The following is a 27,996-nucleotide window of genomic DNA, read 5'->3' on the forward strand; positions in this document are numbered from 1 at the left end:
TACAATTTATTCAAAGTCTTCGAAAAAATACTACACGATATGGTTTTCCAGTCTTTGAATCAGATCCTTCAGACATACTTGTTTAACTTCTATTTCAATGAAATAACTTTTGAGCCGTTCTGATTTCTGTAAAACTTCAGATTATCGAAATTTAGCAGAATCTTACGAAGTTCGGTTAAAACAAACAGATATTTCGGTGGACATTACCAAACGTTCAGGCGCCGTCCACAAATTACGTATAACGCTCTAGACGGACGGGGGAAGTTACGGTCCATACAAAAAATGGATTTTCACACAAAACACGTTACGGTGGGGAGGGGAGGGGGGAGGGTGGTGGTTTAAAAAATGTCGATTTGAGCGTAATAAATGGATGCTGCCTCATTGGTTTCTTTTCGAAATTTGTGATTTTTTGTAGATTTTTTATATGCTTCTAAAATTTTAATTGCAGCACTTGACGTGTAAATCTTATTAATAATTTAAACTGCAAGTAACGACTTGAAGGCAAGGAAAATGTAAAACTTTACCAGGATCTTAAACCTTATGGTTGGAAACCTTTAAGTTTTAGAATCGACTTCAGAACGCGCAGACAGCCGTCTGAATGTTCAATATACATGCTCCAAACCATAATACAAAAGTTTGAATAGAACCACGAAGAAACCTCATTTCTAGAAATTACTCTTGTAGGGTCGAGTCCGGAACGAAATGGAGGAAACCCAATCGGACGATTTGCAGCATCAACAAACAATTCTTTGAAGCTAACTTGCGCTTCCAAACAAGAAGGTCATCACGTCTTTTGAAATTCTCCCTTTCCAAAGGGTTCTCGACTACTATGATCATTTCTTCATGTTGTCCCTAACAACCAGCACATGTATCGGGACACCGAAGTAAATCATCCACTTTTTATTTTATGACTACATTATCAAAGTCCTCCAACTCTGGCGATTTTTCAAGATAGCATTTACAAACTAGGCAAACAATTGTAAATTAGGCTAATAATATCATTTAATTTATTTTTATTTATTTCCCCCTACATTCATCTGACAATATTGTCTACATGAATTAACTTAAATTTAAATTACCTAAACATATTTGAAATCAGCAGTCGTTGTTTAAAACACTTAAAACTAACAGAGAAATCGAACAAATCATACACACGATTAAACAAACAACACATTACAAGTATGGGTTCATTCTGACCATAATAGGTGCGTCTAAACTGTAGTCTAATGAAATTAGAGCGTCTTAAGCTACGAGGTATTACATTAATAGTTATCTGTGACAAAATATTAGGAACATCTAAACTACCTACAAGCACTTTTTGCACAAACAATACTCTTTCTATCTGACGCCGCCTGGAAAGTGTGTCCATTCCGAGAAGTCGGCAGCGATTCTGATACGGGGGTAATTCAGTAGGATCACGCCATGGAAGAAACCTCAGGGCGTAGCGTACAAACCGAGATTGCACGGCCTCTATTCTAGATATCCAGATGCCAACATAAGGACTCCACACCACAGCAGCATACTCTAGTACGGATCGCACCAACGAGTAGTACAATGCTCGTAGGCAGTATGGATCTCTGAATTCGTTGGAGATCCTGAAGATAAGTCCCAGATTCCGATTCGCCTTTGAAATTACCATGGAGTAATGCTCTCTGAAAGAGAGTTTGGTGTCCAACTGAACTCCGAGGTCTTTTATCACCGAAACTCTTTCCAGCTGCTCACCACTAATGTTGTAACCCCAAATAATTGGATCCTTTTTGTGCGTGAAGGAGATTACCGAACATTTACTCGTACTGATGGTCAATTCATTGATCCTACACCATTCCGCAAACACGTCAACAAGTCTTTGAAGCTCCCGGCAATCTTGAGCTGAGTTTACGACCAAGTAAATTTTTAAATCGTCCGCATATAAAAGCCGACATCCTCGAGGCAGTACAGCGCACACATCGTTGAAAAACAAAGAAAAAAGCAATGGGCCGAGATTGCTCCCTTGGGGTACACCAGATGAATTAGAGAAATAGCTGGACTGAGCTGTTCCGATTTTAACACACAGACGACGATCTACCAAATACGATTTCAGCCATTGAACAAAACTAGATGCAGCACCCATCCTTTCTACCTTTGCGAGGAGCAACGCATGGTCAACGCGGTCAAATGCAGCTTTCAGGTCCGTATATATGGTGTCAACTTGAGCCCCGTTTTCGATGTTTCGTAAGCAGAACGATGTGAACTCCGTGAGGTTAGTTACCGTTGATTTTCCAGCATAAAAGCCATGTTGGTCGCACGAGATGTGATTTTTGATTTCGTGGAACAAAATTTTGTTGACAAGAATCTCCAACAGTTTGGAACCTGCGCATAGTGATGTAATACCTCGATAGTTAGCTACATTACCACGGTCTCCCTTTTTATGCACAGGAAACAGTACTGATTCTTTCCATTCATCCGGAAAAGCCGATTGCGCCATTGATTTATTGCAGATCGATGTCAGAGGAGCGCATAGTGCGACAGCACATCTCTTGAACACGATAGGTGGAATGCCATCTGGCCCTGGCTGACACGAAGACTTCAGTTTATTGATGGCTTCGCTGATGTCCGCTTCAGAAAAGACGATGTTTTGCATTCCTAGCACATCCTGAGGAACATTCCGGAGGGCAGAGCGTATGTGCTGCGTAGAGGCAGGCTCCTGTTTGAATACACTTGAGAAATGACGTGCAAACAGTCTGCACATATCGACTGGAGACGCGACCGAGTCCTTACCATCAGACATGATAGATGGCAATCCATTCTGCTTACGCTTTTGATTAACAAACGACCAGAAACGCTTGGGGTTCCGCTTCAGTTCCATTTGTTTCCTTTGCACATATTGTGAATAAAGCAGTCGATTGTAGTTTTTGTACATGTTACTAGAAATTTGAAAATCGCGCTTTGCAATAGAGTTCTTGTTTCTAGAGTAATGTCGCAGAGCTCTAGCTCTCTCCGTTTTCAGGATTCTCAGTCGATTATTCGACCACGGCGGGTTTCGGGTAATTCGTTGAGTGGGAATATGAAGACGAAACAACTCGGTGAGCGTATGGGTTAAAATTTCTACAGCATCGTTGACATTATCAGCAGTGTGCAGCGGTGCCCAGTCAACTCCCGAGATAGCATGACTTAACGCAGCAAAATCAGCTTTTCGGAAGTCGAAATGTGGAACTACTTCCGAATCAATGAACGAAACTGTTCTTGGACATTTTAAGGAAGCAAACAGAGCAGGATGATGTTGGTCTATCTGAACGAGCGGCTCAACAGCTTCTGTGACAAAGCACTGACCAGAGGCATGTTCGTTTCCAAAAACAAGGTCTAGCTTCCGGCCGTAGTTGTTGACTGTAGGATTGAGTTGTCTCATATTTAAAAGCGACATGCCATCAATAAGTGCAGAACTGGCACTATTGAAGTTGGATTGACATGGATCAGGGTGTAATTGACCACTGGAATTAGTTTTCCAGACAAGGCCAGACTGATTAAAATCGCCGAACAGTAAATGCATGTCAGAAAAACCAATGGAGTCACTAACATGATTAATGCACTCAATGTGTCTCTCGACATAGTTGGGGTCAGAAGCGTGTTCAGGTGAAAGATACACAACGCCAATAAAAATCTCACTGCTCCCGGAGGAAATGCGTACCCACAGTTGTTCCAGTTCAATATGCATAGAGAGCGCTACAGCAGTTGATCTTAAACGGTTCGAAACGGCAATGAGTACACCACCGCCGCGGTTTTTGCCTGTGAGTTCAGCATCACGGTCCTTTCTGTATACGGTATACTTATCACCAAACAACAGCAACGAAGTTAACTGCTCGTTGAGCCAGCTTTCGGTGATAACAATGACGTCGTAATCCGATTCGGATGCGGCGAGAAAGAATTCATCCACCTTCGTGCGTAGTCCTCTCACGTTCTGGTACAGATTGTTGCGACTGCAATGAACATTTTCACTGCTAAGCATCTCTCGTTGATGATCTGCAACGGCTTCTTCCGACGAGACACGATGGGCGCTTCGCTTGATTAGATCCGATTGACTTGCCAGCAATAACGGTTGGTCAGTAGACGCTCGTGGGTCAGCAGGAGTAGTTGTCTGCAAAATTGGTGTTTCGCTATGAGACAGTGTAGCAGTCTTCCCTGCTTCGGCAGGACATATACCAGTCTTATAATTACCTGAGAGAACAGGACAATCCACCGAAGACTGGTCATGGTTACGAACAGCGTGTTTTTCAGCTAGCATCGACTGGTGTGCCGAAAACGATGGTTGGTCGGCAGGAGCGATCGTCTGCAATATTAGTTTTTCTCCATGACAAAGTGTAGTGATCTTCCCTGCTTCGGCAGGACATATACCAGTCTTATATTTACCTGAAAGAACAGGGTGATCCACCGAAGACTGGTCACCACTGGAGAGTTGCTCAGCAAGCAGAGAAGGTAAAGTTAATTGCTATGTTGAATAATCTATGTTCTGGCGAGCCTTTTTGAGCCGTCGGATATAGATGGGACATTTCTGGCTCCAGGAAGAATGATTGACATCAGCTAGACGATCCGACTCAGATGTTCGCTGGCTGTTTTTTCTCGCAGTTGACACATTTCTCGTAATCCGACATGCATTCGCTGATTTCATGACCCTCAGCACATCTGGGACAGCAGACAGGCTTACTACACGCAGAAGCCAGATGACCGTACTCTGAACATTTGTAACAACGCTTAACGTTTAAATCCTCAACAACTCGATAACGTTCCCAACCAATGTAGACACGCTGCAGCTTCATGATGGCTTCGTAAGAAGGAGCGTCCAGCTCAAGTACAGCATTGAACCGGCTGATGTTTTGTTTCTGAATTTCGGTAATGCGTATGCACCGGACCACAAAAGTATTGGGCAGATGGTTCTGTGCTTTCAATTTCCGAATGAGATCATCCTCGTCCATATTTTCAGTAAACCCCACCAGTTTCACTCTTGGGTGTAGTGGTTTCATAACTTCGACAGTGTATTTTTCCGATAGCGCATTATTGACTGCAGAAACTAGTTGGGATGCATGCTCCTTGGAGTCACACTGGATCGTCACCTCACCGGAGTCTCGAAAATGCACTTCCTTAACAGCATACACGGTAGGATCCAGTTTGTCACACAGGTCCGCTTTGGTAACAGCAGTTTGCTGATTGCTCTTCGGCCGCAACAAAACAGTCTTTTCAATTCTCTCTATGCGCTTCGTTTTTATCATTGGCGATTTCGATTGGCTAACACTGCTGGTCGGGGTACTCTGAACCGGGTCATGGAGGGGATAAGCAAAATGATCGGGACAGGCAAAATTTTCTCTTTACATAAAATGGTCAACTAGCTGTAACTAAGTGTAAAGTGCATCAAATTTTTACTGCAAGATGATCAACTAGTTGTCTACCAATGGTCCAAATTTGGGACAGATTGGGCTATTCTAAATGAAGTTAGAAATATTTTGTCTCTCCCCTGTAAGATAGTAAAAACATTTTATACAATATCACCCAGGCATTCGCAACCAACCAAAAGTCAACCCGTGACCAACCAGTAGTTTGTGACCCATAGTTTGAGAAACGCTGTTCTACGGAGACATCAAATAGTTATTGAACTCACTGCTTGACCATGACCAAGCATAGTTGCATGAGGTCGTGTGTGATCATGACGTTTGTTAATAGTGCTTCAAATGATCACTGCTCATTGATCCAATGGCCTATATTCAAGAGAGTTTTTGGATATCTCTAGACTATAGACACTATAAAGGGTGACACGTTCAAAATTTAGTCACACAATTTGTTTCATAACTTGAGAGTATTGTGTTGTTCTTTACAGAGAAGAACATTAATCAAGGCAATTAGATGATCGGCATTGAACCACAAAAACCCCTCTACAATTGGTGAGATCTGTCCAATATTGTTTATTCATAAATAATTCTACCTCAGTATATTGACTTTATAACTGCATATAAGTTGAAAATTCGCTATTTTCAACATCCTTTCATCTATTGGAAGATGCTTCAGTTCTGGGCTCTTTCTAAGTTGATGAAGGGATTTATAAATGCTTGCAAGGACTTGGCCAGGTGTGTAGAGCTGAGTGAATCTATGACATTGTAGATAGTAGCGACATCAGCAATGTCAATAGAAATATTCAACTTTGCAACTCCATCCAAGATTTGTGCAAGTATTCATGCTATGCTATGCTATGCTATGCTACAATTTGTTTCATAACTTGAGACTTCGTACACCAAAACAGCTGATTTTTGGACCAGTAATGGTACATTATATGTAGCTTATACCATAAAATTTTCATCAAAATCGGTGTAGTATTTGCGGAGATATTGTGAATCCTGAAAACTGCAATTTTAAAATTTTGTACAAAGAGGATTAAAGAACATATTTTTACCTATTTATTTATAGAGCCAGAAATACTGAACCAATTTCAATGAAAATTTTTTTGTATGTTTAGTATACATATCAAAATGTTGTGTAAAAATTTCATTCAATTTGGTCCAGCCGTTACAAAGTTATATTTTCTTAAGTGGCACCTGGCCAGTTTTTTCATATTCAAACTGCTACAATTTTGAAAGTATCCATACAAAATGGCTCAAAATTTTACTAAGAACATATTTTTATAATAGTATTATACTGTAAAATTTTGATAAAAATCGGAGCAGAATTGGTAGTTCTATAATTAAAATTGTACTTTACTGAACTTAAATTTCCAAAAAATTACTATGGAGTGCCTTTGTACAAAATTTAAAAAAGGTATGTCGATGGTTTTATCTATATATCAACCAATACTTAATCGATTTTGATGATAATTTTATGGTATAAGCTACATATAATGTAGCATTACTGGTCCAAAAATCAGCTGTTTTGGTGTACGCAGTCTAAAGTTATGAAAAAAAAACACGGTGCTTCATTTACCGTTATTATAAAAAAAAAAATATACCATCAAAACCTGAAACGCCATTCTTTTTCTTCATCATTCCTACACCTCTGGACAAATTTTAAAAAAAAATCGTTAGACGAAATTTTGAGTTACGCCCTTTTAAAGGGCCTAACCCCTAAAAAATCAGGTTTTCTATAGAAAAACATCATATTTCATAACAGAAGCATGTTTCTGCCATCAAAATTTGAAACGCCATTCACTTTCTTTATCATTTCTACACCTCTGGGCAAATTTTGAAAATAATCGTTAGACGAATTTTTGAGTTACGCCCTTTTAAAGGGCCTAACCCCTAAAAAATGAGGGTTTCTATAGAAAAACATCATATTTCATAACAGAAGCATGTTTCTGCCAACAAAATTTGAAACGCCATTCTCTTTCTTTATCATTCCTACACTTCTGAACAATTTTTTAAAATAATCGTTAGACGAAATTCTGAGTTACGCCCTTTTAAAGGGCCAAACCCCTAAAAAATCAGGGTTTCTATAGAAAATCATCATATTTCATAACAAAAGCATGCCTTGAAGTCCCAAATGATAAAACGTATTCATCATATATATAATAGCCCTGTTTGTCTGTCCGGTGACTAGCCAACCAGACGCAGCACGCGGGGAAATTCTCACAAAATTCTCACAAAAAATAAAATATTTGACTCATCAACTCTTTTTTAGTATCCGATGCAGAGAACGAAACCAGTGACAACCATAGACAACCAGACACAGCATTTGATGAAAAAATCACAGACAACAGGCGTTAACATTTTTGATTTTTTTTTTAAATATGACACATAAAAGTCACATAAAAGACATAAAAGACACATAATTGTCAGATGAAGAAAACAAAATCAGTGACAACCATAGACAACCAGACACAGCATTTGATGTAAAAAATCACAGACAACAGACGTTGAAATTTTTGTTTTTAATTTTAATTTGACATTTTAATGCTTTTTTACTGTCAGATGAAGAAAACAAAACCAGTAACACCAGACACAACATTTGATGAAAAAAATCACAGACAACAGACGTTGAAATATTTGTTTTTTTTTAATGTGGCACTTTTAGGCTTTTTATTGTCAGATGAAGAAAACAAAACCAGTGACAACCAGACACAGCATTCGATGAAAAAAAATCACAGACAACAGACGTTGGAAATTTTTATTTGTTTTAATTTGACACTTTAATGTTTTTTTTACTGTCAGATGAAGAAAACAAAACCAGTGACAACCATAGACAACCAGACACAGCATTTGATGAAAAAAAAACCCACACAGACAACAGACGCTGAAAATTTTGACTTTTTTAATGCAGAAAAGAATCTGTCACTCTTAGACAACCGAATGCAGCAGTTACTGGAAATAACACAGATTGCCCTGTTTGTCTGTCCGGTGACTTCACCGAAGTATTTTCAGATGTAAATATAAGCTGCATTGAATTCATCAAAAAACTTTATTCAAAACATAGAAAAAGGTAATGCTTTTCTTATTTAAAATCTACAAGCGTAAGTTATACATGAACCGTTTTTATTAAAAAAAAACTTGCCACGGGCGCTACTGCGTCCACAAATAAACTAGTTATTAATAATGCTACAATTTGATACTATGCGCTAATATTGGCTATTTGTATTGATGTTTGTATACAAATTAACCATTACGCTAATATAAGGGAAGTATTTTCAAACATGTAGGAAGCAATAATGTTTGTATCAATTGCCATTCGTAGCGTGGGACGTAAGTTTTTTGTATTGCTTTTTTAAAGACAAAACAAGCGATGGCGTGTGCCTATCTCATTCGTTAGATTTATTGGTGAATGCTGTTTTCAATGGGGCACGTTCGGTGTAGTACTAGATTTGTAGTAATGAGCTGAATTTTAGTATGGTGAGAAGGTTAGTTCTCTGTTTCTGTAATGAAATGGTGCAAAAAGCGTGGGTATTATGATTCCTTGCCTAATTTGATGCTGTTTGAGCAAAACTTTCTATAACTATGTTGTTTATGTTGCAAGAAATAGAGAAAACAACAACACTGTTGCCCAAAGTTTTGCTCAAACAGCATCAAATTAGGCAAGGAATCATAATACCCACGCTTTTTGCACCATTTCATTGCAGAAACGGAGAATTGACCTTCTCACCATACTAAAATTTAGCTCATTACTACAAATCTAGTACTTCACCGATCTGTCCTATTAATAAACATACAAAACTATGGATTGAGATGATCCATTGTATTGATAGTTCTATATCTAACTGCTAAACTACGTTACCGAAGAATAAACGTGATTAAATGAAACTAAGTTTTATCATAATTCTACTATAAGTACTTATGATCTTCAAATGGGCGTAACTGGAGAATTTAACCAACATTATTTTTGAAATTCAGTTTATGGAAGTGCATTAACTATATAAATGAAAAAGTAAATGAACTGTCGTTTATGTTTTTCATTGTATATTGTTCTGGCTATAATAGTAAATGAAGCCAACAATGTCCGTATCCTACAGGTTAAAGAATACTTCCCTTATACTGGCGTTATGGCTAATTTTTATACACGATGCATTCAATATTAGTGCATAGTATCAAATTGTAGCATTATTAATGACACAGTTCATTATTTTGGACTTTGAAGCATACTTCTGTTATTAAATATGATGGTATTCTATAGAAACCCCTATTTTTTTAGGGGTAAGGGGCGTAACTCAAAATTTCGTCCAACGATTATATTAAAAATTTATACAGAGGTGTAGGAATGATAAAGAAAAAGAATGGCGTTTCAAATTTTGTTTGCAGAAGCATGCTTCTGTTATGAAATATGATGTTTTTTTATAGAAACCCTCATTTTTAGGGGTAAGGCCCTTTAAAAGGGCGTAACTCCAAAATTCGCCTAACGACTATTTTCAAAATTTGTCCAGAGGTGTAGAAATGATAAAGTAAGAGATTGGCGTTTCAAATTTTGATGGCAGAAACATGCTTCTGTTATGAAATATGATGTTTTTCTATAGAAAACCTGATTTTTTAGGGGTTAGGCCCTTTAAAAGGGCGTAACTCAAAATTTCGTCTAACGATTTTTTTTAACAATTTGTCCAGAGGTGTAGGAATGATGAAGAAAGAGAATGGCGTTTCAGGTTTTGATGGTATATTTTTTTGATAATAACGGTAAATGAAGCACCGTGAAAAATGTTTGGCCAAATTTTGACCGTATTAGATTCCATAGACTCGCGGAGACATGGTTGAGCAAAATGGTTTTAGTGTGTTTTACCATGAATTTAGAGTGTAGCAAATATGACGTCACGAAATCCATTGTTGATATTGAAATCGTGACGGCATGCTCGTTTGGCTACAGTTGTCTTCGTGAGTCTATGGAATCTATAGTGTCTATACTGTAGACTCCCTCCCGTTCCAAAGTAATCTCGCATAAAACATCAAAGGCACAAATCTCAGAAAAAAAAAGCATTTACCATGCTGCATTTGATAACCCTAGCTTTGCTTTCTTGCTAAAAGAGCCAGGTAGTCCAAAATAGATGCTCCTTCCACCAAAATTCTGGGTTTGCGTACGTCAAGCCAATTTATAGATTGATAGAATCGATGTCTACGTTGGGTTGTTCCCGTATGCTTTATGGGTAGTACGCAGATCGCAAGAAATGTCTTGGCCTATCTCGATGCGTGGGAAATTCAAGCAAGGAATCGCACAAGAAATGATGAAGCCTCGCTTTATTCCGGATCCTAGTACGGAGCTGAAGTGAAACGTCAAATCAAATGGGGCTTGTTGTGTTAAATTTCTTGACCATTCCGGTCATGGAAAAATAATGCACTGAACGAAAATTACTTAGCGATTCCGTTTGAAGTGCATACCTCGCATTAATGTGAATGAAATACTTAATAGTACGTTATCTTTCGGTTAAATGACGGGAAGCCAAATTCTTGATAAGGGACCCAAAACCCAAATGACTAATACAGCTGAGTCCCCTGAGTCTGCCCCAAAAATCAGCTCAAATCTGCTTCCACATTGCTGAGAATTTGTAGTAGGCGTAAAGTGGGTGGTAGTGAGCAAAAGGACATTCTGTTCGTAGTCAGAGAAACATATGGATTTGACTGGGAGCACCGTGAGTACCTTCGGTCACGAGAGAAAGTATATGCGAGCAAGCGCACACTCCTCGTCAAAAGATTGAGACGAGTATTTTAAATTTAAACTTTCCTCAGTCACTTAATACTGTTGGCGATTTCCCATTCCCTCTCTTGAGCTTAGTTATTTGGCAGTGCAAAACTGACTGGCGGTATTTATCCCTTTAACGTTCCTCTGCTAGTAGTCGGTAGACATTCCATTTGGGCGCCAACTTGTGCATCTCATAATTTAACGGGAGAATTTAACTTAGCTTCGAGAGGAGCAGATCTATAGGGGTATACAGTGGGGAACATGGGGCCCACATAGCCGAGGCGGTAAACGCACGGGTATTCAGCATGACCATGCTGAGGGTGACGGGTTCGATTCCCGGTCGGTCCAGGATCTTTTCGTGAAGGAAATTTCCTTGACTTCCTTGGGCATAGAGTATCTTCGTGCCTGCCACACGATATACGCATGCAAAATGGTCATTGGCAGAGGAAGCTCTCAGTTAATAACTGTGGAAGTGCTCATAGAACACTAAGCTGAGAAGCAGGCTTTGTCCCAGTGAGGACGTTACGCCAAGAAGAGAGGAGTGGGGAACACCTGGCGAAGAGAATAATTTTCCTCCTTGACCGGTGCGGCGCGCATCAACGAACGTTTGAGCTGGATGGAGAAAAGTTCATCGCAAGCGCCGCATTCGAATGATAGATGGTTGCGGTCAGCCAGCAACCGACATACAACCAGTAGCAAATCGGTCAGAGAGCGCAATCGGTTTTTCAGAGGTGTTGTTCAGTGAAGCGTAGCTGGGTGGATTGGTGTGATAACGTACATCGAAGAGTGCCTAATATTTACCACTGTTGAAAGTAATTAAAAACTCAATCACCGTAGGCGATGCAGAATTGATATAATCAAAGTGATCGTGCTTAGGATAAGCGAAGCTTGCAAGAAAACACAGGAATCAAAATAGAAGTTGTGTGACATAATCGGATCGGTAAACGAAGAGCCGATGTAAAACAAATATTGTGATTGAGTGCGTCTAGCAAGATCAACAAAATTAAAGATTCTGTGATTTTATTGAAGTGAGCGAAGCAAACAAACTATCAACAATGGAGGAAAGCAACGAAGTGGTGCTGTACATCTATGACCTGACACAAGGCATGGCTGCTATGATGTCTCAGATGCTGCTAGGTGAGTTTACTTTTAACATCCTTATGCTTGCTAGTGCTTACTTTGTTTCAATGGAGACGCATGGTCGTTCACTTGTTCCTGCCAGTTACAGTTGTACAATGTTTTAGTTTCTCTTTTAATATGGTGCAGAAAGCCAGTGCAAACTGTGGTAATAAATCTTCTATGTTGTCAGACGGGAAATATACTTTTGATATTGCGCCAAATAGTTCTCGTAATCGACTTCCTCAAATTAGGTAACAGACTAGGTTCCTCAAATGAACATAAGAAACAATGTTGTTCAGCATCTTTTTTCAACTTATAAACCATTCAAGTGTACAACTTTTTCACTTCTTCCATAGCACAATTCACATTCAACAGTTTTTTACTAACGTCGACATGACAAGAGGTGTTTACCACAGTTTTGTGACACCGGGTGCATCTAGAATCTTATACATATGAACGCGGTGCATTTTCTGGAACGCGGTTTCGATATTCTAACAAAAAAGTATGTTTCCTTCCTTCCGGAAGGAATTCCTCCAAAAACTCGTTCACCAGTTCCTTCAAAAGTTTTTTGATGGGAAATTTCTAGAGTTTTTTCTACGCAATCGCTTGAAGTTACTCCTGAATTACTTCAAGGTTTCCCTACGGGTTTCCTGACTATAATGTTTGTAATAATCCTCTAGTTTATCTCGTACCATTCCACTTGGTACTCTCTTTATATTCGATGAGTAGTTTTTGAAGAAAGTGCATCTGACCGCTGGGATTTCTGCAGGAGATTTTTATTGTATGTATTAACCTCTCAGGACGCGCGACTGTTTGGCCTGCTTAAATGCCCCTTTTTAAATAAACTTAGGAGTTTCTACTGAAATTCCATCAGGGATTCCACTAGGAATCACAACCCATTAAGTAACTCATTCTGGGTTTTAACCAAGATATAATATTGAAATTCCTCCAAAAGTTGATTGAGATTCATCCAGATGTTCTATCTGAAATTCCTTCTGGAATTCCTTCAATGTTTTCTTCAGAAGTTCCTTCGGGAATTGGGTGATTAAATTTTGAATAAAAAATATGTTATTTTAGAGCCACTATTATTTTTTTTTGTAATGACTTTTAGATACTTAAAATCAATTTATTTTGACACATAAAACTAATTTCAAAGTGATTGATCATCTTTTGACAGCTGACCAACTGCTTGAAAGCACCGCTCAGTACAAAATCCGACGAGGGATAATTTAACAAATCGCTCTCATCTTCTTCTTCTTCTTCTTGGCGTAACGTCCTCACTGGGACAAAGCCTGCTTCTCAGCTTAGTGTTCTATGAGCACTTCCACAGTTATTAACTGAGAGCTTCCTCTGCCAATGACCATTTTGCATGTGTATATCGTGTGGCAGGCACGAAGATACTCTATGCCCAAGGAAGTCAAGGAAATTTCCTTTACGAAAAGATCCTGGACCGACCGGGAATCGAACCCGTCACCCTCAGCATGGTCATGCTGAATACCCGTGCGTTTACCGCCTCGGCTATATGGGCCCTTACAAATCGCTCTCATACAAACTTCAAATTGATTTTGAAGTAGATTACCGGGCTTCAAATTGGAAGAAAATCTGGACTTCGGCCTTGTTTGGGTGGCAGATTCAGAATAAGGAATTATTCTAGGAATTATTTCAATACTGTTCATCTATCACTCTGATAACTGCCTGGTGATAGTGAAAAAGCGCGAAAAACTCTCCGTGATTAACAACATACGATACATACCGTCGGCTGCCTCGGTATAATCTGGAGCGACTGAAGCAACCAGATATCGGCACCGCATACGCGTAGAATCTCGAGACAGCGTTGCCGGACGAAGGCGAGCTCGATGAAGCCCCACTCAAGGACTGCTAAAGAACGATAAAACATTCATCAACGACGCATCTGAGACCAACGTTGGGTATGTGTAACGGAGTAAAAGCAACGATCGGTGACTTCAAGGCGGCATATGACAATATCGACCGCTCAGAGCCATGGACAAAATATGAATGAGAACATCTTCCCCGGGAAGCTCACTAGACTGATTAACCTTTTGGAGCCGATTTGTTTCGCCGCTGTCGACGCAACCTCGCTGGTGTCGAACACGTTTGTTATGCTTGGTTTCATCGCCGGGGTCATATATGACCCCTCCGGCTCCAAAGGGTTAAAGCGACGATGAACAGTGTGCAAAACTGAGTTCCCATCCCTGATCATGGACCCGTTATTCGCTCACTGGAAACCATATATCAGCTCCGACCAACATGGATTCATGCCGGGGCGCTCTTTTTTCTTCTACACCATAGGAGGAAAATCTGCTGAACATACACAAACAGGAAGGTCCGGGTAGTCTGTGGTTAAGGCCGTCTTCTACAACAAAAGTAAAAGCCAGGAATATTCTCTCCTCGACCCACTCCACACACATTCCCATGGTCACAAAACCCTTCGTCTCTTGGAACCACCAAGAAGGCATTGCTTCAGAGAGTGCATATCGCATCCTCAAGGCTAGCTACGTAGCCTGCAGCAACGAACATAGGTGACTCGCTCTGGAGAATCCATCACAATAGCATGCTGGTGCTTAACCAGTTTCTCAAATGGTCCTCACCACTCCCTTTGTCCTCGGAAGGCGGTTAAGGTCAACCCCACGCCCGCGCCCAACTGCTTGGCACGTGCTGCCCACGTGCTACCCGATCTGACCTGCCCGTAAGGAATGGTATCACTACCCTTCAGGCCCTATCAGATGCAGGGTCTCCACCTGCCCCGGCCCTTACCGGGGACCCCTTTCCATCCGCGGGCTCGGATCCTACCCAGTAGACCGATGCCACGACAGCACCGCTACCGGGACTTCCTCTCCGCAGCCATTTAATCGCTTGTATTGTATACTTAATATTTGTAGGTAAGGGTCGATCTCGACCGCAGGGCACCGGTATGACCTACGAAGCCGTCTCCGAACCCCTGGACCGCCTCTTGTACCGCATCTGAGCTAGTCATTCTCCGAGTCCACGCGCCAGACGATATGGGTGATAGCCGTTGAAACGGCATTCCAACTAATCTCATCCCTACACAGTCTCTGGACCAAGTTGTCCGGAGTTGTGTCCTACCCGCATGTGGCAAGCATGCGATCACGCATTGTGCGGAAACGCGGGCACACGAACAAAACGTGTTCCGCCGTTTCCTCTAAACCATTGCACACTGGGCATTCGGGAGAATCCGCATGCCCGAAACGGTGTAGATACTGTCGGAAGCAACCATGACCTGTAAGGACCTGTGTCAAGTGGAATGTAACTTCCCCATGGCGCCTATTAATCCAACTATCTACCCTCGGTATCAACCTATGGGTCCACCTTCCTTTGGTGGAACTATCCCACGCGCGCTGCCATTTGACCATAGAGGCCATCCTGGCAGTCCTGCGTATGCCTCTTGTGCCGCGCATTTCGAAGCACTCCATGTCCTCACTGATAAGAATGCTGATAGGCACCATACCAGTAATGACGCAGAGAGCGTCGTGTGACACGGTACGGTACGCGTTCGCAACCCTCAGGCACATAAGCACATAAGTACTTTCCAGCTTCCGTCGGTAGCATTTAGTACTTAGCGCGGTGCCCCACGCCGGGCCGCCATACCTAAGTATGGACGTAGCAACACTAGCCAGAAGCTTGCGCTTACTGGCGTACACCGCAGAGCTATTGGACATCATCCGGGACAGTGCCGCAATAGCTGTGGAGGCTCTTTTACAGGCATAATCGACGTGGCTACCGAAGGTAAGCTTATCGTCGATCATCACGCCCAAGTGTTTGACGGAGCGCTTTGACAGGATAGTACACTCTCCTACACTGATCTCCGTCTGCTGCTCCGACTTCAGGTTGTTAACAACCGTCACCTCTGTCTTGTGGTGAGCCAGCTCCAGTTTCCTGGACCGCATCCACGCCTCCACAACCTTGATCGAGTGGTTGGTAGTCAACTTTACCTCCTCGATCGTTTCACCGTAGACTTCGAGCGTAATGTCGTCGGCAAATCCGACAATCACCACTCCCACTGGATACTCTAACCTCAACACCTCGTCGTACCTACATGACATTCCATAACACCGGACCCAGGATGGAACCTTGCGGGACTCCTGAGGTTATGTGAAAGCACTTCCGACCCACCTCCGTGTCGTAGACTAGTACACGATTCTGAAAGTAACTTCCGAGAATCTTGTACAGGTACTCCGGTATCCCCAGACGCAAGAGCGCATCGGCAATAGCAGCCCAACTGGCGCTATTAAATGCATTCCTTACATCCAGAGTCACTACCCCGCAGAAGCGAATTCCCCTCCTCTTATGCTCGAGTGCTTTCTCGGCGGTTTTTGTAACCGACAAGATAGCGTCTACGGTGGACCTCCCCTTCCGGAAGCCATACTGGTTGCTCGAAAGACCATTTACGCCCTCAGTGAACCTCAACATTCTATTGAGGATGATCTTTTCGAGCACCTTCCCCGCCGTGTCAATCAAGCATATTGGTCTATATGCCGACGGGTCTCCGGGTGGTTTCCCCGCCTTTGGCAATAGTATCAGGCTCTGCCTCTTCCAAGCTTCTGGGTTAACTCCCTCGTCCAGGCATTTCTGCATAGCAGACCTGAACATCTCGGGAGCTTCTGCAATAGCTACTTTTAAGGCCAGGTTCGGAACTCCGTCCTCTGATCGCTGTATCCGCCGCCTAGCCCGTAGGAAGAGGCGGCGCAGGTCCGCAATCGCGTCGGTCCACCAGTAAGCCGGTGGCCTCCCATTTCTAGGGTGGACTCGCCTAGGCATGGTCGCATCACACGCACGTGAGAGCACCGCTAGCAGTTCGTCGCCGTCTAAACCAAGTAAGTTTCGCTCAGGGCAGAGCGCCTCCCTAAATACCTCTTCGTCGAAGTATGATGTCTTTCACCTGCGAGGACTTGGCCTTGGCCTAGCCGCCTCTTCTTCTTACCGCTGTCTGCTGTTGTTGTAGTCGATACTGCAGCGAACCGCCAGCAGGTGGTCGCTGTGAGTGTCGCCACGATCTACTCTCCAGTTCGAACTACTTGTCAAGCCAGGACTACAAAGGGTCACGTCAATAACTGACTCCGATCCGTTTCGACTATAGGTACTTTTGGTACCGACATTAGCCAAGTCGACATCTAAGATGGCCAGTGTTTCTAGCAGGATCTGACCCCGCTGGCCCGTGAAAAGGCTTCCCCATTCCACGGCCCAGGTATTAAAGTCACCCGCTATTACCACCGGCCTTCGCCCTGTTAGCACGGTCGTTATGCGGTCCAGCATTTGCGTGAACTGCTCGATCGGCCACCGCGGAGGCGCATAACAGCTACAGAAGAAGACCCTGTTTACTTTGGCGACCACGAAGTCCTCATAGGTAGTAGACACCAACTCCTGGACCCCCGTCATCTCCCGTCGTCCATATCGCCGCCATTTTTCTGGTCCCATCCACGACCCAGTTGCCGTTGCCGGCAGGTACTCGGTATGGGTCCGCTATGATGGCGATATCCGTCTCCCACTCAGAAACCGCCTGACAAAGCAGTTGCTGAGCCCCGTCACAGTGGTTCAGGTTCAGCTGCGTTACCTGCACTGTGATTTGTTGTTCACTGCGGCTTTCTTGATGGCCGGGGTCCTTGGACCACCCGTCGGATGTCTGTTGTTCGAGGATTTCCTGGTACAGACCATGCAGATGGGTGGACTCGTGCAGCTTTGGGTCTTATGACCTTCAGCGCCGCATCGCCTGCACAGTTTGCGCCTGTTAGGGCCTTTGCAGTCCCACGACTTGTGTCCTGGTTCCAGACACCTGAAGCAAACCTCTGGTGGTTCGTGGAATGTCAGATGACATACGCACCAACCTTTATGTTCCCTATCTTAACGGACTTTTTGACGTCCGCCACAGGTAACTGAACCAAAGCTATCTGTGTCCCTGCTGGCCCCTTCCGTAGCTTAACGGCTGCGGCGGCCACGCACTGTTGCCGCAGTGCCGTGACGAGCTCTTCCACTTCGGTGATCTCATCAATGTCCTTGACCTTAAGAGTCGCCTCATGTGTAACAGTCCTCACCTGCACACCCTCACCAAGGACCTCTTCTGCCAGCCTCTTGTAGGCGGCGCCCTTGCGATCCTTCTCGCGCTTCAGCTCCAGGATCATCTCGCCCGTACGAGTACGTCTAATACTGCGTACGTCGCACATTGGTCGGGCTCCATACAAAGGGGCGGCCAAAACTCCCAAAAAACGAAATTCATAATTTTAAACTTTATTTCACCTTATAACAAAGTTAATGTACTGTACTTTTATAATTCTTAATTAAAAGAATACCAGCTTTTGTATTTCAATGACATTTTTACTGCCAAAGTCGCCTAAGTCATAAAATTGAAAAATGAATTATTCGAAAAAAGTAAAATAATAATATTTTGAGAATGGAATATATGTTTTAAGTTATCCAGCATATGAAAGCTTGTTATTGGACTGTTTGAATGCACGTATGGTGCAAAATTAATATGTCACAAAACTTTTCAAATTTTCATATCCCAAGTAACACAGAAAACATCTTTAAACATGGAATTTGGAAAAGATGTTATAGTATAGTACTATAATCGTATCTGTATGCAACCTGTGTTGAAATCATGTTTTAACTATGTTTAGCAATAACAAGCTACTGAACAGTCTTAGCAACCTCCCTACAAGTTAGAATAACGTAAATTTAACGTCGATTAAACAAAATTTTTATACCAACGTGTTCCTTAAATTGAGTTTGTTATAATTAAACATCAGCGGCACAAAGTTAAAACCTTCGGGCTCAAACATGTACCGAATATGTTATTTTTACGTATTAAATACGTTAATGTACCAGTTTGCTGTTCCGTCTCACTCAATTGATCATTATTAATGAAACATGTCTTGCACTTAAAAATACAAGCCAATTCATCTATGACAGCATCCAGCACTTTTTTTCATGATTTGTGATTGATAATCCCGCAACGAGTATGCTAAACTAGTAAACGTATAGCTATATCAAAATTCTTCAAAAAGCTTGGCGCAGGCCTCAGTCGCCATAGCTCGAAAGATGGGAGCAACCATTCAACCACTTCACATTAATGTAAGGCCTCCCGTCACCTAATAATCATAGTGGGTACCTACGTGTCAGCTAAATCTCTCTTACAATAACAATTTCACTAAATATGTTCCCGCAAAACAATTTCACTCCAGGAGCTGCACTCCAAATTTGTTATTGTTCAAAACAGGTTATCCAAAACCGAAAAATAACATCGTTGTATATTATTTGGAAATGGAAGTTTAAAATACGTTACTGCGATGTATTATCAATGTATTTCAAGCAATACAAGTTGAATTCGACAAACATGTTATTGAAATGTATAACTTATGCAATTTAAACATATTTCTAATATTTTGAGATCCTTCCCTATCAGGCCAGACTAATTACAGTGCCTGCTAAAAAGTTTCATCCTACTATTTTTTTTTTCAATATACAGCCATTTTTTTCATCTACACATGTTTCTTTCAATGATTGTTTATCTGGTACAATTTTAATATTCAATGAATAATAAAATGTCTTTTTCTGATAACGTAACCCAATTCAGTTTAAAAGAACATTAATAATGCAACATAATTCATAATAGCATTCCAAAACTTCTTGATGGTACTGTAACTAGAAGCCACCATGTTGAATGCCTAAAGATTTGTTCGAAAATTTGACACATGCTACAGAAATGACAAAAACCTCTCCTCTTGTTTCTATTCTGATAAAAAGCGAATTAATTCATGAAGAGTGAATGTGTTAATTTCACCATAAATTTTAGATGGCACATGAAATAAGGTCATAGTTACCAAACATCGAGATGATAAATTACAAATTAAATGTAAGGCTTGAAATTGTTTGAGCCATCTTCAAAAAGTACATAATAGTTGTTATATTTTTTGATAGATTATGCTTTCCATGCTAGCAACAAGTAAGTTTTTACGATGTTGTTGAGAACATATTCAATACTTAATTTTATGTTATAAGAATGTATTAAAAAACATCTTCAGGAACATCCATGATGTTTTATAAGCCGCCATTTTTTGCGCTTTTTCAGTTATATAAGTGTACAAAAATACGTTTTTCATATTTGAAACAAAACATGGTTGTTTGTATGAAACATGTATTATATACACCAATGTAACAAGTTGTGTTGCTTGGGATATTGTACCTTAGAAATTTTGGGAATTTTTAAGTTAAAAAACGGTTCGTGTCGTCACGTGTCGCCGCAATTTCGAATAGTACATCTTAAACATCATGGTTAGGGCTGCCTAAAAACGTTTAAATATTTTGCAGAAATTTGCAGTTTTTCAAATTAGAGCTTTTTAAAAAAGTCATGTTTTTTCATATATTTTACGTTATTTTTCCATTTTTTACTGAAATAAAATTTATCTTTCCACATTTTTCACACGTTTTGAACAAACTTGATTGGATTTGATCGAAAGATGATCATTTATTTTAATCCGAATTGATTTTCTAACAAAAAACGCAAAAAATATGGAGTTTACTGATTTTCACTGTTTTTGAAATTATTGAAATTACGTAATTTTTGAATACCCCTTTTTAAACACTAAAAACACTATATACCATATCTAGGCAACCTATAACTTCGATTAAACACATAAAAAGAGTTTTGGCCGAACTTTATCTTTTTCCGACCATTGTGCGTCGGCTCCAAGACCCTCAAGCTTAGCGTCGCTTCGCATCGTCTTCAAGACGTCCGAGTATTTGGACTGTTCCGTGTACACTTGGTGTGGAATGACCCATATGTTACATACGCTGTTTGGTAAAGTTAAGCTTGACTTCTCTACAGAACTATGCCTCATGAACCTGTGGGGTATTGCTCCGTATAATTTATTACATAACTACTCTACTGAACCATTTTTAATAGACCTATAGGATATTGTGCATCAGCAGAACGATTACAAAAACCTATAGATAATGTATATGGATCTGTTAAAACTTTCCTGGTTCACTCCTCAGGCTTATACCCCAAGCAAAATCTTATATCCTCTTGTACACTTTGTGACAGTCTCTTTGATCCTTCACTTTGTCCGTCTAAGCCGTCCTTAACATACTTATAAATATCCTCTGGAACCCTCTTGGAAAGCAGTATACACTTCCTTTCCCCTTCCAAAACCATTACTATTTAACACCCAAACCCTATGTAATGTTTACGTAAAATCAACCATTGTAATGCATTGATACATACCGAACCTAAATCTTTAACGTTAGTTTTTTTTCTCTCATTTTGACTCGATCCAGGTCGTCACATCGATGGCATTTGGCACACGGCGGTGGTCGTCTTCGGACGGGAATACTTCTTTGGATCCCACGGCATTACAAGCTGTTTGCCGGTGAGTAAATTTATTTGTGTAGATACCTATATATGAAGCAATGATATTAAGCTATAGCTCCCAAACACACCTGCAAACATCAACATACCAACCTGGGGCTTGCCCAGGACCGACCAGCACGAGACTCGAAAACTTTGTGGATAAAAATACCATGCTCCGACGATATGCTGCGGGTTGATTCGTGTAGAAAACTGTGACGATTTAAACGGAGAATTCGAGGAAACGATCACTAAATGTTTTTGGTAACATTATTTTGCGAGAGTTCTTAAAATTATTACCTACTTTATATAACGTTCCTTAATGAATGAGTGTAATCAGTTTCGTACCTTTCAATTCCGCCCTATGTTGCTTATCCTTTGACAGATACGCGTATTTCGACTACCACTTGTAATCTTCCTCAGTGTCAGTTATCCACACTGAGGAAGATTACAGGTGGTAGTCGAAATACGCGTATCTGTCAAAGGATAAGCAACATAGGGCGGAATTAAAAGGTACGAAACTAATTACACTCATTCATAGAGGGTATTCTGCTTAGAGGGTTCGATAAGATAACGTTCCTTGTTTAGGAACAGTTTATGAAAAAAAGCTGTAATGAATTTCAAATGTTACCGTTTGAGCTCAATTTATAAACTTATGACAAACAATCAGTTGATTCTCGAGTTGATTACTCATCAGAGTGATTTTACAAAATGATATCCTAAAATGGGATTTATTAGTAAACTACATACCGGTCTAATGAGTAAGATTCCAAAAATAACAATTAGGCATCCGTCATAGGGAGCAATCGTGTAAGTCGTACTATACACCCGAGTCGTCGTAAACATTTCTGTGTCATCCCATTTATACGACGGGAACGCGACCAACAACAGAAACGATATTTGTCTCGGAAAATTGCACCTACGTCGCGGAGTGGAGGAAAATAAAACGCCCACTTACCTGACTGATTTCGCGTGTCTTCCATCGAGAATAAATTATAAGGGATATTATTATATAGCATTCGCGTTTCTCGCGAGTCCCACGCAGTCACATAGACATTCAGACGTACTACAGTACACGTTCGATAAGTGCAACATGTTTACGTTTCAGTTACCGAATGAAATTCGCTTCTGCAACGACTGACAGCCGTCAAACAGTTGTCAATTGCTGTTGGACGCAACCAAAATGCACTCAAAAACATCGCAATGCAGCTGTAGTGCATCCGAAAAACATCGCAACTCAGTTGACGTTTTGTTTTTGACAGATAGCGGTGCGATAACTGCAAAATTGTTGCACTTAGCGGACTTGCAGTTAAAAAGCATTGCAGTTAAACCGTTTGCACTGAGCGAACGTCTACTGTAGTTCGTTACTTGTTGTTACGCATCAAGAAACAATAATTCCTAGCCTACTAATCCTCTGACCACTTGTAAAGCACAGCTTGTTACAAACTGTCAGTGGGTGGATTTACCTACCTGCTGTGTTGTGACAGTTGAAATCACGTAAACTGGATGTCGTTGAACGGAGCGCTGCGTTAATCCATCTCGCCCAAAGTTTAACGATCGACCCCATAAAAAATGGCATGAAACTGGCCCCGAGATTCATTCCAAGCCCATCAGCGCTGCAAACGTCCATTGCATATGTTTCTAATTACTGCAGCGAGCGGTGAAATTTTTTGTTATTACCGTCGGTCGGGAACGGCGACGGGGAATGCGTTCTATTTTTGAAAATTCCCGTTTTCCCCGATTTCGGTATGTGCATGCCGGCATTTGTACATACATATTTATTCAAATGCACCGCAAGCTTATAAACAGAGATTCAGAATATGGGCGACTTTGCTAGTAGTGTAGGGTGACCGTTTGCGATTATGTCTTGGAAAAGTCTGTCCAGTGTATAACATGGCCGGCCACCGCAAGCTAGTTTCTTTTTGACACAGTAGACGTTCGCTCGGTGCAAACGCTTCAACTGCGATGCTTTTTAGCTGCAAGTCCGCTAAGTACAACAATTTTGCAGTTATCGCACCGCTATCTGTCAAAAACGAAACGTCAGCTGTGTTGCGATGTATTTCGAATACACTTCAGCTACAATGTGATGTTTTTGAGTGCATTTTGGCTGCGTCCGACATGAATTGACAGCCGTTTGACGCCTGTCAGTCGTTGCAGTTTGCGAATTACATTCGGTAACAGAAACGTAAACATGTTGCAGATATCGAACGTCTGCCCAGCCAGCAATTTGGCTGCTATATCGAAATTGCAACTGAAATAGTCACACATATATAGCACCAAAGAAATCGTATGCAATGCACGAAGCAGGCATATACATACTAAAGTGGAGGCCATATCGAAACATATATACGATTACTGCGATTCCATCCAACATAATTTACGATTTCTCGAAAAATTTCTACGATTTCACCGATTTTATACGTCTAAATATACGATTATGCATGATCTTATTACGATTGACAGTACCAATATACGACTCAAGATTTTCAAATAAAAAAAACAATTGGTGTTCAGTGGGAATCGAACTTAGGTCCTTTGATTGAGAACTGCGCGTTATCTCTATTGGCTATATTGCCAAGTTGAAAATAGAGAGTTCAAAGTGAATGGCATGAAACGAATAAAAATTAGCATGATACGGTGCGAGGCTTGTGGTGGGATCGTTGTTGTTGTGCATTGAGTGGCACCAAAAGTGGTGCCGTGCAAGAGGCCCGAAATTCACATCGTTGTTGGAATCTATACATCATTTATTGTAAGTCATCTGCTAGTATGAAAACCTATACATTTGGTTGAAATTATTGCCACCATGGTTGGAATGTGTCAACAACAACAAAAATACATATTCGTGATGAATACCATTTTTTCTTTTTCTCCATCTTACAAATATGTAAACAAAGCCATTTACGATTTCCGAGATTAAGATTCGACTATTAAAAGTGCAGTAACAATCATATGCGACTGTAAAAATGAATATACGATTTCATTCTCTTCGTATACGACGCAAGTGTGACGCAAACGATCAATATACAACATTGTTATAGCTGTATACGATTTCACCGATTTTCATCATACCTTTAGGTAGCAAGCTCGATTTAGCAGATCCATATATGATGTGACGCGAAGATTTCCACGATTCAAAGAAATCATATATACGATGCTAGCGAACTTGCAGCTTGACACTAAGAATGTATGTTTTTTCACGATTCTATCCGATTCTGTGCGATCCTACCGATAGTATCTCGCACCTTTTATGATCGGAAACGACTATATGAAACAGAATCGCAATTGAAATTTAATTTGACATGAAATGCGATTTTACGCAATCATTGTCAACAAATATACATATTATTATACAATTCTGATTCAATATATGAAAATATACGATTTTTTCCACACAATGATTTACGATTTGTGGTTGGCTGGGTGCTGTACTCCTTGTCAACTGACATTTTCTGTTGTTTGTCAGGCGTTGATGTCATCACATCACATTCGTTAACTGCAATGTTTCAGCTATCGATCGTCAGTAAATTCCAAACGATCTGACTTGTATAACTTGACAGCTGATCCTTCTTATCGATCAACTGTCAAACATAAGTTTTTTTTAAATTTTATCCTTATGCTAGTTTTTCACACAGTGTCAAACGTCAGACCATATTGAACTAAATACAGTAGACGTTCGCTCGGTGCAAACGCTATAACTTCAATGCCTTTTAACTGCAAGTTCGGTAACTGCAACAATTTTACAGTTCTCACACCGCTATCTGTCAAAAATGAAACGTCAACTGTGTTGTGATGTTTTTCGGATGCACTACAGCTGCAATGCGATGTTTTTGAATGCATTTTGACTGCGTCCAACCTAAATTGACAGCCGTTTGACGCCTGTCAGTCCTTACAGTTAGCAAATGATACTCGGTAACTGAAACATGTTGCATTTATCGAACGTCTACTGTACCCGGATTATACATTGCCCCGTAGCAAATTTCCCGATTGCTGTAATGTGTCCTGGTCACCCTAACGTACGCAAAGTCCCAAATAAACCGAAATGACGCTAGTCGTTCTAAAATGGGAACACATTTAGGGAAAGGTGCATTTTCGAGCTGCAGCAAGCAAAACAGTATGAAGTACGAATAAACGACAGTTAAAAACTGCTCCGACATCACGTTTTCAGTAGACATTATTGAAATGATGGTAAAAATTGCCTCTTTATGATGCACATCAGCGTCTCGATATACCTAACACCGACGCCGACGGTGTTCGCCTCGAAAGAGTATGTAGGTGAAAATTTTGACGCATTTTCACCGTCGAGGTTCACGTGCCGATTGCATTGAGCGAAACCGGCGACGTAGATTTTCCCAAACAGGAAATCGGTTTGAGCGTGAATTTCACGCTAGAAGGGGAGCAAAATTTGGCGCCTTCGGCACGCTGTTGTCGCTCGCGTTTTGACCGTTTTGACCAACATTGAACTGCGAAGAAAGTGATACCGAGCGTACGGACGGCCATTAATCATGGGGCAGTTATTGAACTCCATGTTTTCATGGGAACGTGCGACCTTGCCAAGATTTGAAAACAGATCTTATTTTGACGACTTTTGTTTTGTTGCCGGTAATGAGTTTTGTATTTTTAAAGGCCTTGAAAAGCCGAGTGTCGGTGTCAGCGTTTCTCAGACAGAAATATGAGAATCATAAGCTAGTCCTAGTCACATATTGCCACACTTAGCTTTGTATGAAGTTCAAATATTTACTGATAAATCTACTTGAAAGATGCTCGGTAAGCGTAGCATATTTAGTAATAGGATCGTTTCCGGAATTAGTGTGCCTTTAGTTGCAGCAGTTTACATCATATTTATGTCTTTCAGGAATGTACTCGTAAGTCGGGAAACAATAGCGTGGTTTTTAAGCAAGATTACCAATGTACAATGGTCCACGAAACAGATTTACGAGGAAAGATGCATTCAGCGCCTTCAAATGATTTTCTAGATTAATATGGTCTACTAAAAAAGTTGTTCCTAAAAATAAGGCCCTCTTTTCAATATACATGAAAATTAGGGTGGTCAATATTTTCAAAGAAATTGGGAACCAAACATTTTTATTTGCAAGAATAATCATATACATTCTTCGAGATAGTTGTAGATCTATCAATTTTGAGCAAGTTTGCTGAAGACACTTTTTATGTAGCTTTAAAACTGACCGATCTAGAGGTATTTTTCTGGAAAAGCTTAGGGTGGTTCAAGAGAAACCGGTTTTCTGGCGTTAACTTTTTCAGTTTCGATTTTTCATCAATGTCGCCCGAGAAACACTTGTAGAGCATTTGAAGACGCGTCGTTTCGTGCGCTGAGATGATCGTTATCTCTTTTGGTTCAAAATTTAAGGCTTTTTGCCTAAAAAATCATAGTTTTTTAAAACGGTGTTATGACGGTTTGGGGCAAACATAAAAAATATCTTTTGCCCTCATTCAAAAGAAGAAATGTTGTTAGAAAATATATCAAAAAATTAGAGATTATTGTAACTCAAATGAAAAATACTTGAATAGTGCTTATTTTTTCTAGAAAATCATCAATATCTTTTGAACGGAATGGCGTAGCAACATTCTCAGCGGACGAAAATGTGCGTTTCTTGAAACTCTAAAAATGGTTCTTAGACGACTTAGATGAGAAGTTTTAAACAAAAAAGATAAAGCGTTTAAACTGTTTTGACCAAATTTGGAGCATTTTCCCATAGTTTTCATAGGGTGACGCTAGAACAAATCGTTTTATTGCTTTATCTTTTTGCCTTTCTCGTACACTAAGTGTACTGGAAAGGCTATATGTTCACTCCAAAAATGACTTTTCGATAGAAGGCCCGGAGGGTCGAGTCACATATGCCAATCAACTCAGCTCGACGAATTGAGGTGATGTCTGTGTGTATGTTTTTTTTTTTTATTATTATTCTAGGAGTTCAAAAATCTTCTAAAGACGCTGTGTGGGATTCGAATGTGCGCCTACCCACTAAAAACACTCTCCTAGTTTACCTCCACCTTAAATTCCCCTCCGGTACCACCATGCAGTATTTCTTCGGAGGGGAGGCGTTATGTGCCTTGTGCACCATCACCAATTTGTTATCCTAGTCTTCTTCATGCTATGCGCACCGCTTCGTTAGTTGCTGTTAATATTCCAGTATCGCCACTAAGCGACATACATGCTATTTTTCAAATTTGTTATTCTAATCGTTCAATCTTAGCCTTTCGGCTCCGGTTAGCTTGTTATTTGCTTAATCTGCCGCCATTGAGCGGTAAACTCTATGTTAGTACCACTTTCATCAAATTTGTTATTCTAAAGCCATGCTGAGTTCATCGGCTGCTACAAATTTGCTCCGAGAACGTTGCCCTCCCGGTGCCGCCCGAGTGCCAATCAGCACTCGAGGTTT

The 27,996-nt window shown here is 40.7% G+C and overlaps 1 protein-coding gene across 2 annotated transcripts in view; it reads left to right on the top strand.

Annotated features, from left to right (window-relative positions):
* The window catches only part of LOC109401916 (uncharacterized), a 74,702-nt gene that overhangs the window by 8,378 nt on the left and 38,328 nt on the right, over positions 1-27,996 (top strand). The window contains exons 2-3 of one of the 2 annotated variants that reach the window (XM_062844723.1): positions 11,938-12,237; positions 21,529-21,620. In XM_062844723.1, coding sequence (XP_062700707.1) covers positions 12,156-12,237; positions 21,529-21,620 — 174 coding nt within the window. In that variant the 5' untranslated portion in view covers positions 11,938-12,155. Of the gene's footprint in view, positions 1-11,802; positions 12,238-21,528; positions 21,621-27,996 lie in introns of those variants that run through there. The other variant, XM_062844724.1, reaches the window with a different exon arrangement.

Source organism: Aedes albopictus, chromosome 1 (assembly GCF_035046485.1).
Source record: "Aedes albopictus strain Foshan chromosome 1, AalbF5, whole genome shotgun sequence".
NCBI classification, from domain to species: domain Eukaryota; kingdom Metazoa; phylum Arthropoda; class Insecta; order Diptera; family Culicidae; genus Aedes; species Aedes albopictus.